Here is a 17,041-nt window from a genome sequence, read left to right on the forward strand (position 1 = left end):
GCATAACCACTACGTCATGGCTGTGGGTTTGATTTGGTTATGGCAGGCTAGGGAGTCCTGGTGACAAAATGGTCAAGGGCTTGGCTGCTATCCTCAAGGTCGACGGTTGGAACCCACCTGCCCAGGCTCCTCAAGTTGAGGCTGGTCGCTCCCGGTGGAGGGGGTGGGGTGCGGGGTGGAATCTACAGCCTCAGAAGCCCGAAGGGGCAGTTCTACTCTTGTCCTAGAGGGCCGCTACGTGCTGGAAGTCGACTCCGTGGCAGTGGGTTTGGGTGGGTTTGCTTTGCCTTTTAAAAACGGAACGACCCCTAAAAGATTCCAGAGGAAGGGTCCACGGTCATTTTTGTTAAAACGCCTCGGTACGTTTAAGCTGTGAGCATGCACTGGGGAGCGGGGGAGGGGAGTGTTGAGAAAAATGGGGGGGGGGTTATTAAAGGAGGCCCAACTCCCCACAGGATCTTTTACAAAAGAGGGCCAAGGCTGGCTTCTCCTTCGCGAACCGCTACCAGTCCGAGATGAAACTGTGCAACCTGTATGGCCTGAAATAATTAATTGGCCTACTCCCCAACCCACTCAGCCACCCGGGCGCCCCGGATGCGGGCTCGAAAGCCTGCACGGGAGGAGGGCACCATTAGCACCTCGGTGCAATTATTTCCTGAAGCCCGTTCACGGAAAACCGAGGGGAGGGGAGGGGTGGGGAAGAGGGGTGGAGAGAATCCATGATGTCGGCTTTCTGCACCCAAGCCGAGGCGAACCGTTTTCCAGGTCGCCGCCAGGCACCGGAAGGATCTGCCGGGTTTACAAGCGAGGGTCGAAAGGGCCGGGGAGCCGGGGCCTGTCAAGGCCGATCGCGGGGCCCCGACCCTTCCGCAGTCAGCGCGGGCCAGCGCGGGCCAGTCCGGGGAGCGCCGGGCGCGCCGCGCAGGCCGCGCTCGGGCCCGGGTCCCGGTCGCAGCGGAGGGGCGAGGCCCGGCCCGCGGGGGACGCAGCACTCACCACACCATGCCGTAGGCGCCCTCGCCTATGTAGGAGAGGTTGGTGTAGCGCGGCCCCACGTCGAACACCTGCCCGCGGACCATCTCCGGGCCCGCGCCCGCCGCCGCCGCCGTCGCCATGTTGGCTGCCGGGCCTCCGCCGCCGCCTCCGCCGCCGCGCTGGGCTCTCCGCTCCGCGGCCGCCGCTCGCCTCCGGGAAGGGCAGCCTGCTTTCAGTGCAGCCGCCGCGGTTAACCGTGAGGGAGGACGGAGGGCACCGCTCGAGCTAGCGAGACGAGCAGCCGCTCTTCAGAGACACCGCCTGACTGACTGACGGACGGACGAACGGACTGGCGGACAGGCGGGCGGGCGGGCGGAGGGCGGGGCTCGCGCCGAGGAGGGCGTCGGGGAAGGCGGGAGGGAGGAGCTAAGCGGCGTGCGCGCGGATTGGTTCCTCGCGCTCTGGGGGCGGGGCGTGGGAGACTGGCGGAAGCCCCGAGCTCCGGGAGGAGCGCCGCTGCGAAGGTGGAGAGGCGCCTCGGGCCGGTCACGTGTGGCGGGGGGGTGCCGCGCTCAGCCGGCGGTCCTTGAGACTGAGGCGGCCGGAGGGTTCCTGCCAAACGGAGCCTAAAGGGAGATCTGGAAGGACAGAAAGAGTACTGGAGCGGGGTCCTGACAGAACCGGGAACAATTCGGACAGCTAGTGATACCCAATGATGAGCCAGCCACATTCCCATCCCCGGACCCTGGGCTTGTCCCAAACCGTGACTCTGAATCCCACACACAGACTAACTTACAGGCTTCGAGGCAAGGACTAAAACGAAGAGGTCTAACCATCGTTGGAAAGAGGTTTTCCAAAATGCACACTGAGAAAGTGTGGGCTAGGAATTTTAAGGTCAACAGTTCGAAACCACCAGCTGCTCCGCAGGAGAAATAGGAGGCTCCCTTAAAGAGTTACCGTCAAACGCCAACAACAACAGTTACCATCTTGGAAATACAGGGGCAGTTCTACCCTGCCCTAGAGGGTCACTATGAGTTGGAATTAACTGGATGGCAGTGAGTGGGTTTGGGTTTGGGGAGACCAAAAAGACTCAGAGGATCCAGCACTGAAAAAAAAATTTATACTCTTTATATATTTATAAAGGTTACATTGTAAATGTGGTGCCTGATTTACATAATATGCTTTGCAATGCCTTAATTATTTACTAATATAGCTCCTCTAGCAATAGTCATACTTTCTGTGATGTATTGTGAAATCTAGTTCACCACAAGGTTCAAACCTACCATCTGCTTGCTCCGTGGAAGAAAACAATGGGCCGTTTGCTTCCATCTTGGAAGCAGCATGAATCACCATGAATTGGAATCTCTTTGATAGTAGTGGGTTTTAGATGCCTGTGGCTATGGTCTCCTTTGGGAATAGATTGGTGATTATGAGGCAGGATTGGGGTGAGATAATATGTTGAGTTACTGCCTTACTAGAAGGTGTAACTCAAGTCACCATCTTTAGTTTCCTTGTTGGAGGTAGGAGGGTCTGCATATCATATGTAAGAATGTTAGGGAAAAGTTCTCTCTCATGCTCAGAATCCTACATCTAGCTCATCTCCATCTGACCACTGGTTCCTGGGACTTGAGCCAGCAGCCTATTGTCTGACCTGATCTATGAGCTGATAGCCTGTCCTCTGACCTGCCCTTGTGGCTTCATCAGCCCCTATAGCCACATGGATCCCATTCTTCCCAGTGTGGTCATGGCCAATGAAGCAAAATAGAACAGACCTGAATTTGTAGCATGTAGGTGTACCAGAGTGACTATCAAAAACAGGAACATGATGCATGTTTCATAGCAACCAAATCCCTTGACCCAGAGAGCCAGAAACAATGGTGCCCACCCACAAGATGACAGCCAGCCAGTTGCTTTGCATGTGTGCTTTGCACGGTCCTGGCAACAATCCACCCTCCCACATCAGGTCCCTGAAAGGGCTTACTACATCTCTTTTGAGTCTCCCACTCTAGGGCTCAGAACCATCAGTTTTCCCATTCTAGACATTCTAGTATAATCATATTTTATAAATCCAGTTTTGTTCTGATTTTGGTGCACTGGTCATGACTGAACTAGTTTGAATCATTTTGAAGCCCTTGTCCTTTGCTGACTGATGATGAGCTTCTCCATTGATCTCTGTGAATTCTCCCTGGTGAGTCACCATTTATGACTTAAAAGTTATTTGCATGAATGGTAGCAAAGTTCGATCATGTGAGAAGGCTTTAAAAAGTTAATGGAAAAATCATATTAAAAGATCATGGAATTTTTCCATGAACTTTTTAAGCCCCCTTGTATATACCTTGACTCTTAAAGATTATATTTTTATGTATTGCCTTTAATTGATTTGCTTGGTCATCTTTTTGAGGAAACCTGTAGTTGGAATTTCTATGATCTCCACTTACATGATCTTCTTTCTTAAAGAATTTGATAACTTTGTTTTGTATTCTTGAAATTTATCTTAAAAAAAAAAAAGAAAATTATCCCAAGTTTGTCTCTTCTTGATTTGTATGTCTCCATTGCCAAGTCTGGCTTTTACTGCTGTGACTATTGTTTACTTATTTATTCACTTCATTATTGTGGTTTGGAATTAACAGTTCTATTTCTATTGACTTATTCTTCAGAAGACTCAATGTTCTCTTTTACTTAAGGGTAGAATGATTTTCTAAAATTGGGTTCTATTTTCATGGACTACCAGGGAGTAATTTTTGGCTTTCGCTGATTATTCTTTTTCTAATGCGACCGTCTTTCCCACGGGGTTCAAACATTATTTACTCGAATTTTGAGATGGACTAGCTGACTTTTGTTGCTATGTGGAAGACCAGAGTTTCTTGCGTTTAGATCGCATGTTGGACAATTGGGGTGCCAAGTCTGCTGCCCTTATTCTCCTTCCAGAAATGACATGGAAAGAGACTCAGAGGCAGTGGATGGATCATCATCTTCTGCCTCGTCGGACTAGTTATTCCTGACACCCACCTGCCCCAATATTTAATATTTTAATTTTTCTCTCTCTGGTGCTTATGAAAAGAGCCTTGGCGATGTAGTAGTTATAGGTTGGGCTGCTAACCATGAGACCAGCAGTTCAAAACCACCAGCTCCTCTGCAGAGGAAAGATGAGGCTCTCAACTCTTGTAAAGAATTACAGTCTTAGAAACTCCCAGAGACAGTTCTGGTGTCACCATGAGTTGGAATCACCGTAATGACAAAGAGTTGAGCTTGGTTTGGTGTTTATTTGAGGGCTACAGCACGTCTGTCTGTCTCAGTTTCTCAAAGTCTTTAGATTTTACCGTTAGCATGTCCATTTATATTTCAGAATGTTCCTATCAGCTGTCATTCGGGACCTCAGTCTCTTGCCCTTGGGGATCTTGAGCAGCTCCGTGGCACACCATGCATAGGGCATGAAGCAAGCAGCCTCTCAGATCACAGATTCCGTCCCCTGAGAAGTTGGTGTGCTTCGCGAGGCGCCCACGGCAGTGATTGTGCTTCAGCTTGCTCACGTTCTTCATCACCTGTGACCCCGTTGAGGTCCATGACCATAGGGTAGCCCATAACCATGAGTGGGACTCTTCCATGGCTGTTGTGGTGGAAGGGACTAACCTTGCTCTTCAACACCGAATCTATGACACACATCACTGGAAGAAATAATGGCATTAAAGAGTTAAGCAGAAGATCTCAAGACAAAGTTGCAAAGACCTGGAGTTAGAAAACCAAAAGGGAAGAACATATGCGCGTTTCTCAAGCTGAAAGAACCAAAGAAAACAGTCCAGCCTCCCATGAAAGGATTCAATGGGCAAACTATTGAATGATGCTGGAAGTATCAAAGAAGATGAGAGGAATAAAGTGAGTCACAGTGCCCAAAAGAATTGATTGACGCTTTAGCATATGATCAAGAAAGAAGTCCAAGACGCATTGACAGCCTTGGTGAAAACAAGACTTCAGGAATGTATAGGATATCTTTGAGATATTTGAGCCCAGAGGTGCGACACCAGAAACACCCACTGAACTACACCGAGAAATTGGAAAGACAGCTACCTGACCACCCAATCGGAAGAGATCCAAATAAGGGCCTATTCCAAAGAAAGATAAGTCAACAGAACGTGGACATTCTCAAACAATAAATATCATTAATCACGTGAAGTAAAAATGTGCTGAAGAGGAATGAAAATAGTTGAGAATGCTATGAAAATGATGATGGCAGCGTATGTGCGAATGTGCTTGACACACTGGATGAATGTATGGATGGTGATAAGAGATGGACGAGCCCCCAATAAAAGTATTAAAAAAAATAGTTCCAGCAATCATCAACCGGGAACTGCCAGAAATGCAAGCCTAATTTCAGAAGTATTACTGCTAATGTCAGATGGAGCTGGACTTTTCAAGAGAATACAAGAACTATGTTTACCTGTGTTTTACTAATCGCAGAAAGGCATTTGAGTATCATAATGAACTATGGGCAATAATATGAAGAATGGTAATTCCAGAACACTTCCTTGTGCTCAGGAAAAACCTGTACATAGACCAAGAGGCAGCCGTTTTAACATAAAAATTGGATATTGCATGGTTTAAAATCAGGAAAGGTACTTGCCAGGATTGTATCCTTTAAAAAAATCATTTTATTGGGGGCTCTAAAACTCTTGTTTTTTCTTTTTCTTTTTTTACATTTTATTAGGGAATTCGTACAACTCTTATCACAATCCATCCATCCATTGTGTCAAGCACTTTTGTACATTTGTTTCTCTCATCGTTCTCAAAACATTTGCTTTTTACTTGAGCCCTTGGTATCAGCTCCTCATTTTCTCCTCCCTCCGTGTGCCCCCTCCCCCCATGAACCCTTGATAATTTATAAATTATTATTATTTTGTCATATCTTACACTGTCCGATGTCTCCCTTTACCCACTTCTCCACTGTCCATCCCCCAGGGAGGAGGTTATATGTGGATCCTTGTAATCGGTTCCCTCTTTCTCCCTCACCTTCCCTCCACCTTCGTGAACCAGGATTGTATCTTTTCGCCACATTCAGTCGGTATGCTGGGGAAGCAGTCTGAGAAGCTGGCCCTATATGAAGAAGAATGTCCCATCAGGATCGGAGAAATATTCATTAAACACATACAATATGCAAATCACACAACTTTGCTTGCTGAAAACAAGGAACACTTCCTGATGAAGATTAAAGACTGCAGCCTGGAGAATGGACTATTTCTCAACATAAACAGATTAAAAAACAACAACAACAACCTACTGCCATCTATTTGATTCTGACTCATAGGGACCTGGTAGGACAGAGAACTACTCCTTTGAGTTCCTGAGGCTCTAAATCCTTATGGGAACCACTGGTAGAGTCAAACCACTGAAGTTGCAATTAGCAGCCCAACTCCTAACCCCCTACACCACAAGGACTCCCACACCCCAACATAAAACACTTCTCACAACTGGACCCATGAACATCATCAGGATAGCAGAACAAAGGATTGGTGTTGCGTAGGATTTCATTTGACTTGGTTCTTCAATGCCCCGGGAAACAGCAGTCAAGAAACCAAACAACACATTGCACTGGGAAAGTGTGCTGCCAAAGGCCTCTTTAAAGTGTGAAGAAGCACAAGGGCCCCTTTGAGGATGGAGGTACATTTAAGCCAAGTTGGACAATGAAGAAAGAAGAAAGACGAAGAATTCCTGCATTTCAGTTATGCTGTTGGAGAGGAAACATCTTGGAAGAAATCCAACTACTTCACTCCTTGGAAGCAAGGATGGCAACACTTCATCTCACATGCTTTGAGCGATCTCATAATGCTTGATAAAGTAGATTAGAGGAAACGAGGAAGGCCCTCAATGTGATTGATTGGTATGGTGGCTGCAATCATGGGTTCAAACATAGCTGTGATGGTGACGATGGCATAGGACTCAGCAGTGTTTTGTTCTATTGTACATAGAGCCACGATGAGTTGGAACCAGCTTGATGGCATGTCACAACAATAAATAGAAATGGACTTCACTGAGAAGTTCTGAGGTAGACATGGAAAGGATGCGGGTTCACAGGAATTCAGAAATATAAACAAACAGAAACCAACTCCAAGACAATATGGAAACATGCTTAAATTCCAGGGATACAGAATAAACACTTAACAGTATCCAATCAGAAAAACAGTTGTACCAGTCTCTGTGATCATGAGGTGTCCATGAGATCAGGTATCAGGCATCTAAGACCCAGAACAAAATAATACAAATGTGAATCGGGGCAGGGGGTGTGGAGTGGAGACCCAAAGCCCATCTGTAGACAATTGGACATCCCCTTATAGAAGGGTCACAGGAAAATACAAGCCAGTCAGGGTGCAGTATAGCACCAATGAAACATACAGCTTTCCTTTAGTTCTTTAATGCTCTCCCCTCCCCACTATCATGACCTCAATTCTACCTTACAAATCTGACTCAACCAGAGCATGTACACTGCTACAGATAAGAGCCCCAAACACAGAGAATCCAGGACAGATAAACCCCTAGGACCAATAATGAGAATAGAGATACCAGGAGGATAAGGGGAAGATGCGGGGGGGGGAGGGGAAATCGATCACTAGGATCGACATATCACCCCCTCCCTGGGGGACAGACAACAGGAAAGTGGGGGAAGGGAGACATCGGACAGTGTAAGACATGAAAAAATAATAATTTGTAAATTATTAAGATTTCATGAGGGAGGGGAAAAAATGAGAAGCTGATACCAAAAGCTCATGTAAAAAGAAAATATTTCAGAATGATGATGGCAAGCACAACGTCATTGTGTTGACACCATGGATGTATGTATGGACTGTGATAAGAGTTGTAGGAGCCCCCAGTAAAATGATAAAATAAAAAAAAAAAGAAATGATGATGGCAATATGTGTACAAATGTGTTTGGCACAATGGGTGAATGTATGGATTGTGATAAGAACTTTAAGAGACCTCAATAAAAGTATTTAATTAAAAAACTAAAAGAAAAGACATTTGAGGTAGTTTATTGTGTCAACCTGGCCGATTAAACACATGTGAGGTTAATTGAAGGGCGGAGGATAAATGGCTTAGTGAACCTCGCCTTTCTAGTTCTCCGGTCTCTTGCTTTCTGATGGTCGGACCAGGGTGCAGCTGTCTTAGCCAGTTTCCTACTTTAGCTGGCAAGACTCAGTTCCTGCAAGACGTCCCTGAGGAGAAGCCACATGGACCTACCCCGATGCAGCCCTGGGTGCTGGAGCAGCCCTGTGGAGACCCCTGCCAGCGCTGAGATGCTTACACACTCACTGACTCAGCTTTCCGCCTGCAGTCGACATCGCTGCATGTGTTTTGTGAGATGGAGGAGGATTTTGAGGATTGGTGTTGGACATATGCGTTGATGGGTTAATGTTGGACTTGTGGGCTTGGGCAACACTGGATTGGGATGTTTTCTTGAAAAACACAACCTTTACATAAAACTCTCTCTTATACATGGGTTTCTGTGGATTTGTTTCTCTAAAATACCCAGACGAACAACACAACATTTATAAAAAAGGCTAAAAAGTGTTTTTTCTTCCGATTGGTCTTCTGCAATATTAAATGGGAAACAAAACAAAAGGAACATGACAGCACCCTGAAGTTTCAAGTTCTGACCCAACACCCCCTTCCTTGATTATTGTACTCCCCCAGTTCCTCCAAGAACTAAGATGGACATTACTCAGAATATCTCTGCTTCACTTCAGGACAGCCTGCCCACCCACTCACTGACCAGCTGCACACGACACTCCTGCTGGGGAAGGTGCTTCACATCCAAAGTTCACATATCCAAATCGCCAACAGTTCAGGCCAAGCTCTGCACGCTCAGCGTTGGAGCATTTGAATCTTGGCTGTTCAACTTACAATCCATGTTGGAGTTTTTTCACTTACAGCCTCATAAGTTTGTTGGGTAGAATTAAAAAGAATTGTTTTTAAACACGAAAAGAGCCTGACTTGATGACATAGAGGACAAGGGACTGACTTCTAAAATCGACAGACAATGTCAACACTTCAACAAGAAAGTGAATGACCCAATTAAGAACCGGGCCGGGGACATGAGCAGACAGTCTGCCAAAGAAGACATTGAAGCAGCCAACAAACCTCGGAAGAAAAGCTCGTGAGCACTAGCCATCTGAGAGATGCAAGTCAAAACAACGATGAGACAGCACCTTATGGCGGAATTGATAGCCACGTTCAAAAAGCAGAGCACAGTAACTGCTGAGGAGGATGAGGAGAGACTGGAGCGCTGATACTGGGGCTGTAAAACAGTACCGCCCCTGTGGAAGGCCGTATGGAAGGGCTCATCTCTGGCGCTCTGTTCTGTTAGGCACGAAGTTTTCCACATCTGACAATGTTTTCTTGCTATCTGTGAGGCTTTCGGTGACTCATACCTCAGATATGGACAGCCTTTTCCTTCTTTGTTGCCTGTTTTAGTCTGGAAGCGCTGCTGAAACCTGTTCACTTAGGATGAGCCTGCTGGTATGTGAAATATGAGTGGCATAGCCTCCGGCAACACACAAGTCAGTGCAGGGTGACAGACTGACAGACAAGTGGAACCCAACAATAAAACCATCGAGGCAATGCTGACTCATTGTGACCCCCTGTGGGTTTCCGAGACTAACTGTTTACAGGAGTAGAAAGCCCGGGCTTTCTCCTGTGGCGCTGCTGGTGACTTCAAATTGCCAACCATACAGATTTTAGCCCAATGCCTAACCCCTACACCAGGTGTCCTCAAACTACAGCCCGCAGGCCACATGTGACCCACTGAGGATATTGATTCAGCCCACCAGGTGTTTTTGGTCTGTTTGTTTTTACTTAAAAATAAGATATGTGCCGTGTGCATAGGAATTTGTTCATAGTTTTTTTTACATCATTTTTTTAAACTATAGTCCGGCCCTCCAACAGGTCTGGGGGACAGTGAACTGGCCCCCCCTGTTTAAAAAGTTTGAGGACCCCTTCTCTACACCAATAGTTTAGCTTAATTAGCAAAGGATGTCTGCCTTGAGCATTGTGCTCTTCTAAAGAACAATGGGAGAAGAAATGAAATCCACAATGGGCCACTGGAAAGATCAGTTAAGACACTTGGAGGGCGGTGAGTTTATGTTAATCAGAAAGGGAGCATAAGAAACTTTACACAACTTGAAAAAAGTGTCATCATGGTCCCTGGATTGTACATGTAGTAGCAGTTGAATTGGTGTAGGCTCTGATTCATGTTTATTTCTTTTGCTTTTTTTCATTTCAACAACTTGTACATCGATCATTCAGTGCCATTGATTATACTCCTTGTGTTGTACAACCATTATTAATACCCTTTTCTAAATTATTCTACCACCATAAGCAATGCACCCTAAACAAAAACTCCTCCTTCACCCGTGGTAACCATTGGTCAAGTTTGGTTTCTTTTTCTTTTTTTGTTTTCTTAATATAATATTCATATCTCATAGACTTCTGTAGTTAAATTGATTTTAAAAAGAGTATGTACATCATCACAATCAGTTCTACTGCTCCCTCCTCTGGCATTCATTGTTTGTTCCCCAAACCTCCTCAGCCTCCTCACCGCACCTCCACATCCCAAGAGAACATCGCATCCGTTACTGTCTCTATGCATCCACTCCTTCCATGCTTCATAAACTGGGAAACCCACCCAAAGCCCATCTGTAGGCAAGTGGACCCCCCCTTACAGAAGGATCAAGGGGAGGAGACGAGCCAGTCAGGGTGCAGGGTATCAACGAGGAAACACAACTTTCCTCTAGTTCTTAAATGCTTCCTCCCCACCCACTATCACGATCCCAATTCTACCTTACAAAGCTGGCTAGACCAGAGGGTGTACAGATAAGAACTGGAAACACAGGGAATCCAGAACAGATGATCCCTTCAGGACCAGTGGTGAGAGTGGTGATACCTGGAGGGTAGAGGGAAGGTGGGGTAGAGAGGGGGAACTGGTTACAAGGACCTGCATTTAACTTCCTCCCTGGGGAATGGACAACAGAAAAGTGGGTGAAGGGAGACTTCAGACAGTGTAAGACATAACAAAATAGTCATTTATAAATTATCAAGGGTTCATGAGGGAGGGGAGAACAGGGAGGGAGGGGGAAAATGAGGAGCTGATATCAAGGGCTCAAGTAGAAAGAAAACATTTTGAGAATGATGATGGCAACAAATGTACAAATGTGCTTGACACAATGGATGGATTGTGATAAGAATTGTATGAGCCCCCAATAAAATGATTTTAAAAACAAACTGGGAAACCCAACAGAAATAATAAGAAGTAAACAAAATGCCAAAATAAAATAATAGAAATAAGAATAAAAAGTAAGAAAGAAAAGACCACCATCAATATTTAAAAAGCCAGAGCAGAATTTCTGTCCTGGAACAAGTGAGAAATATTTCAGCCTAGAGCAAATTCAGGTTGGGTCAAGAGAGAGGTCGACGGGCCGAGTCATATTACACTATGGTTCGATCCACCATTGATTCCTGTTTCAACCATGGAAAAATAGGAAAATAAATGATTAAAATAGGAATCTATAACATTTAATTTAAAACATCACCTTCGGAGCAGTGTTACTCTGCACACGTGGGTGCCCCATGGGCTGGAATCCATTTCAAGGCCACTAACAGCAACTCATCTAGCCCTGGCTCATCTCACTTGTCATTTTTGGATGTTTTCGCTTGCTGTGTTTGATTCTTTGTCATTTCTTTCCCACTGGACACTGAGGGGAAGCGGCACATTTCTTGGCGCATAGTCAGCACTCCCTGTGGTGTTAGGCATCATGTTTTTCCTCCTTTTATCTCCCATTTTACCTGTACTACAGTCGTTGCTGTAAAAATGAGAAACGACAAAAGCAGATGAAATTAGAGTCTTTGAAAAGGAATTTCTCCTAGAGATGATTCTGACGTACAGTAGCCCTGAAGGACAGAGCAGAACCGCTCCTTTGCGGGAGCTGAGAACCTCATCTGTCGCCCTTGGGTTCGAACTGCTGACCTTGTGATTAGCAGCCCAATGCCTCACCCACTTGTAGAAGCAGGGTTCTTTCCCCAAGACTCACACCTTGATTTTGCTACCCTCCTTCACCCACTGGTTTCCCCTACAGGTTGAAAACCCTGCTATTTGTTTTTTTTTTCCTGCTATTTGTTTTTAAAGCGAATCTTTTCTCATTTCTGTTGTTTTTCAGCCTGACTGTTACCATAGCAACATCGATTTTGCCCTATCAGCCTCAGCCTCTACTGAAGTGGTTTCAAGGCACATGGCCAGTTCTCTCCTCTCTTTTCATCATTCACGAGTCTCTGATTCAGATCCCGGTGTCTGTCTCATTGTACGATTTGGAGCAGGTTTTGCAGAAAAGGAACTGAAGTCGGTGTGTTAGTCAGAGGTCTGTGGTTTCCAGTGGCAGCAACCTCACTGGAATCGACTTGAGTGAAATAGGGGGGGTTATTGGCTCAGGAGCCTTTAACGTCCAAGCTCAGCTGCATACAGCCTCAAACTATGCCACCAGGATGTTCTCTGCATCTCTCATGGGCTTTCCTGATCATTTGTTTTATTCTCCATTTTCTCTGACATCATCACACGTTTGGCCCTATTCTCACACTGACTGCCCTAGGACAATGCAGAATGGAGGGGGTCTCATTTCCCAATGCACCAAACCAGTCACTGGTGAGTTGATTCCGACGTAGAGTAGAATTACGCTCCCTGGGCTTTTCAGGAGCAGGTTCTTCGGAAGCAGAACACGAGGCCTTTTCAAAACCCCACGTGCCCCTGGCTGGACTCTGACAACGGGTCAGTTCAGTTCAGACCGTTTTCTAGTATGCAATCCTTACGGCAATGACCGTGGTACATGCAACACGGGAAACACAAGGAAGAACAATATCATCCCTGACGCGACAATCCACGAGCACTTACGATGTGCTAAGAAATGTACCGCTGTCCTCTCAAGGTTTTGGGGGGGGTGTCGGGGGGGGGAGACAAAGAATCCTACACAGCAACGTGAAATGAACAGCTGAAATGAAGAGGGAGGTGAGGCAAGGTTAGATGGGGCACTGTTAGTTGCTTGGGAATGGATTTCAACTCATGGTGACCCCCCCCCATGTGCATCATGGGGAACACTGCTCCAAAGGTCATGTAAATTTTTATAGATTCCTGTTTGAAACATTTATCCCCCCCCTCTTTTTATACAGTGTTGAAACATGAATCAGAGCCTACACCATTCAACGGTGACGACATGCACGGGCCAGTGCATTCTTCAAGGGATGTAAGCCTCTCTCCTTTTCTGACCTGTTTCTCCCTCATTAACAGAAACGCCGTCCCCTCCAAGTGTCCTTTCTAATCTTTCCGGTGGCTCTTGTCTCTCTCCGACGAAGCCTGGTTTCTTTTCTGATTTTGAGTTTGGGTCCGCATTTTTCTCCCACTCTATCCAGAACTTTCTAAAGCAATCCCTTTCCGAGCAGGCAGGTGGTTGTGAAAGCCGGGCACCGTCTAGTTCTTCTGGTCTCGGGGTTGTGGAGGCTGATGTTTTAGGGGCCCATTTGTCTTTTGGATAAAATGTTTCCATGTGCCTTTAGATGTTTATCCTTCTTTCCTCTAGAGAAACTAATCATTGCACCTTAGATGGCTGCTCATGAGCTCTTGGATTCTTAGTTATTCTGAGAACAAAATATACCCAAAGTGATGTGTCCCTGGTGCATCCCATCAAGAGGCCCCTGACATTGGTGCATCCTGTTATCAGTGGAGCTTAGGATCTGCAACTTGGTTGATGAAAGGAAGATGTTTTCTTTCTTTCTTTAAAAAAATCATTTTTTGGTGGGGCTTGTACAAAGCTTATCACAATCCATACACCCATCCATTGTGTCGAGCACATTTGTACATTTGTTTCCCTCATCATTCTCAAAACATTTGCTTTCTACTTAAGCCCTTGGTGTTAGCTCCTCATTTTACCCCCTCAGATGTTTTATTTCTTAAACCACATTAAAACAAAACAAAATTTAGCCCTTGGTGTTTGGGTCAAAATAAAAACTGAACCCAAATCTTGCATCTCTGCCTCCACTCTTCTTTCAAGTTTGGCTATGTGGTTATATTGCTTTTTAGAATCAAAGGAATACAGGATAAACAGACATTTAAGAAATAGTTTTATTGGCATATACTTCACACATCATACAATTAAACAGTTCGATCGCATCAGGAAGAGTTGTACCATCATCACCACAATCTAATGCTTTCTGCACGACAGCAAGACTACTCACATCTCTGGTCTGTGGTCAGAGGGGATTTACCTAATCCATGTGGGGACCCTGTAAATGGATTTTGGGCTTCCACTGTCATCCATAGCCTTCTGCAAACCAGCTGTACATAATTTACACTCATACCATTCCCTCCTTTGGATATGGATTTTATTATTCACAATCCTTGCATCACACAGACTGGTGTGCTTCTTAAAACAGACATTTTAACGACTCATTATATCATTTAAGATATCTACATTTAAACAAACATTAGAATTTGTTCTGTTGTAGATAGAGCGCTGAGTTGGCAGTCATTCGATGGCACTAACAACATTTTATTAGGGGTCCCTGGGTGGAACAAATAAAAGGCCCTAGTGACATGGTTAGATGTTGGGCTGCTAACTGCAAGGTTAGGGGTTCAAACTCAACAGATACACCTCAGGATAAAGATAAGGCTGTCAACTTCCATAAAGATTTACAGCATCAGAAACCCTATATAGGACTTCTGTAGGTTCGGAATCGACTCCATAGCAGTGGGTTTCCGTTTTTTAAAAAAATGTGTTTCACTTCTGATGGAAAGGTTGGAAGTTCGAGTCTACCCAGAGGCACTTCAGAAGAAAGGGTTGCCCATCTCCCCCCGCAAACATCAGCTTCTGAAAATCCTATGGAGAGTGGACTGTGCACCCTGTCAAACTAGCCTTCTTTGGTCCAAGAGCAGAACTGATGGTGCCTGGCAGTTACTACCCATTTCACAGAGTCCTGGTGAGAGTGGGAGAAATATGTGGGACAGAGTTCAAGATCATAAAAGAGACCAGAGGTTGGGTAAGTTGTTTAATTTGTTGAATGCAAAAAAGTTGTTTAATTTGTTGAATGCAAAAATGATGTTAATGATGTTATAACCCCAAGGTCATTACCATGGAGTCCATGCCTGTTCACCGTGACTCTCTAGGACAGTGGTTCTCAACTGCGACCCTGTCATACAGTTCCTCATGTGGTGGTGACCCCCCAACCATAAAATTATTTTTGTTGCTACTTCATCACTGTCATTTTGCTACTGTGATGAATCAGGCGACCCTGTGAAAGGGTCAATCAACCCCCAAAGGGGCCGAGACCCTCATGTTGAGAACCACTGCTATAGGACATGACCCCTTTGAGTTTCTGAGACAACAACTCTTTACTGAGTAGAAAGCCCCGTTCTCCCACACTGATATGTAAAGTTCCACGTAACATACAATACAAAATTTTAAAAATATGGACATATATATATATATATGAGACAAGGTTTATTGGTTGGATAGAGACTGATGAGATAATGGCTTCTAAGTTACTTGTCTAGCTTGGAACTGAACTCACCTCTGCGGCTCAATTTTCATCCCAATAGCAGCTCTGTGGACCTAGGAGAGCAAGAACCGCCCCCAGTCCCCCTATGGAGCACAGGCCACAGGTGCTTGCCTGCTTGACAGAAGCTGAAGCAGACTCGGTGGCAACTGGCTCATTTCATTCACTCGTTCATTCGAGGAGCCCTTCTGGTGTAGTGGCGACTCATTGGGCTGCTAACTATAAGGTTGGCCGATCAAGACCACCAGCCCCTCCGAGGGAAAAATGGGGCTTTCGACTCTTGTGAAGATTTACAGCCTCGGAAACTCACGGGGCGGTTCTATGGTGTGCCGTAGGGCCACTATGAGTCGGCATCAAGTTTGGGAGTTTGGGTTGCTAGATTGCTGGGACCATCGCGGGAGCAAGGTGAGGGAAGGGCAGGGAGTGGTAGGCTCCGAGGGAGGGGCCGAGGGGCCAACAGTGTTTGCCAGAGCTTCCCATTTCTGGAGAGTGGAGCCAAGGGACCAGGTAGAAGACAGATGGTCTAGGAGGGGGCATAGACAGATGCAACGTTCCAGCTGGGGCCTGTGACTGAGGGCAGCGGGCATCCGGTCTGCCAGCCTCAGCCTGTGGCACAGGCATATACTGGCAGAAAACAGTATCTATGGTGACCTTTTTTTTTTTTTTTTTTTTTGTGACCCGGTTTAACTCATTGGATAGTCTCACACAGCTGTGGACACAAAGTGCCATTGCCAACATAAACTGCTCAGTGACATCCAGGGCACGTGCTGCACCTGCTGTGCCCTGGCACCCTTGTCCCCTGCTTTTGAGTCCTACCTGGTGGCATAGTGCTTCCTCATTGGGCTGCTAATTGCAAGCTCAGCAGTTCGAGACCACCAGCAGGAGAAAGATGGGGTTTTCCGCTCCCATAGAGCTAGTCTCAGGAACTCCCCGGTGTGGTTCTCCTGTTCTATAGGGTGGCTGCGAGGCAGTTCATTTACCTTGTCTTAGACCGCAGTGTTGCCCAGTTCAGTCACCTGCTTCTGGTGCTGCTGACTTGACCACCTCCCCGTCTGGTGTCTGGACATCGTTGGCTGGAGGCCTGGCTGCCTCTGGAGAGTCATTAGACTTGAGATGACAGAGGGCCCACACCTCCTAGGACACCTGGGGGCTCGGAGGCAGTTGGGAGGGTCTCCCACTTGGCGTGCACTATGGACGGGTCTGTGGGTCACTGGGGGCAGGCAGGTGGGCAGTGGAAGCCCACCTAAGGCAAGGCAGTGACTTGAAGGAACTTCCCAGTGCTTGGCCAGTTGCTGGAGGACTGCCCCTGCTGCCGACAGGAGGCACACAGGCCCTGTACCTGGGTCCCCACAGCTGGACTGGGAGTCCTGCCAGCCTTTCCAACCCCTGGTCCCACCTGGCTCAGCCACACAGCTGCCAGTTTATCACACCGCAGGAATTTGAATTCTCAGACCACCAGGGCATTGGCTGCCCTCCACTACTGGCCAAT

The 17,041-nt window shown here is 46.4% G+C and overlaps 1 protein-coding gene across 1 annotated transcript in view; it reads right to left on the bottom strand.

Moving 5' to 3' along the window:
- MAPK1 (mitogen-activated protein kinase 1) overlaps nucleotides 1–1,334 on the bottom strand; it is an 83,108-nt gene extending 81,774 nt beyond the window's left edge. The window contains exon 1 of the mRNA XM_075534686.1: nucleotides 997–1,334. Within this exon, the coding sequence (XP_075390801.1) occupies nucleotides 997–1,115 (119 nt within the window). The 5' untranslated portion in view covers nucleotides 1,116–1,334. The remainder of the gene's footprint in view (nucleotides 1–996) is intronic.
- Between the last annotated feature and the right edge of the window lie 15,707 nt (nucleotides 1,335–17,041).

Source organism: Tenrec ecaudatus, chromosome 16 (genome assembly GCF_050624435.1).
Source record: "Tenrec ecaudatus isolate mTenEca1 chromosome 16, mTenEca1.hap1, whole genome shotgun sequence".
Taxonomy (NCBI): Eukaryota; Metazoa; Chordata; class Mammalia; order Afrosoricida; family Tenrecidae; genus Tenrec; species Tenrec ecaudatus.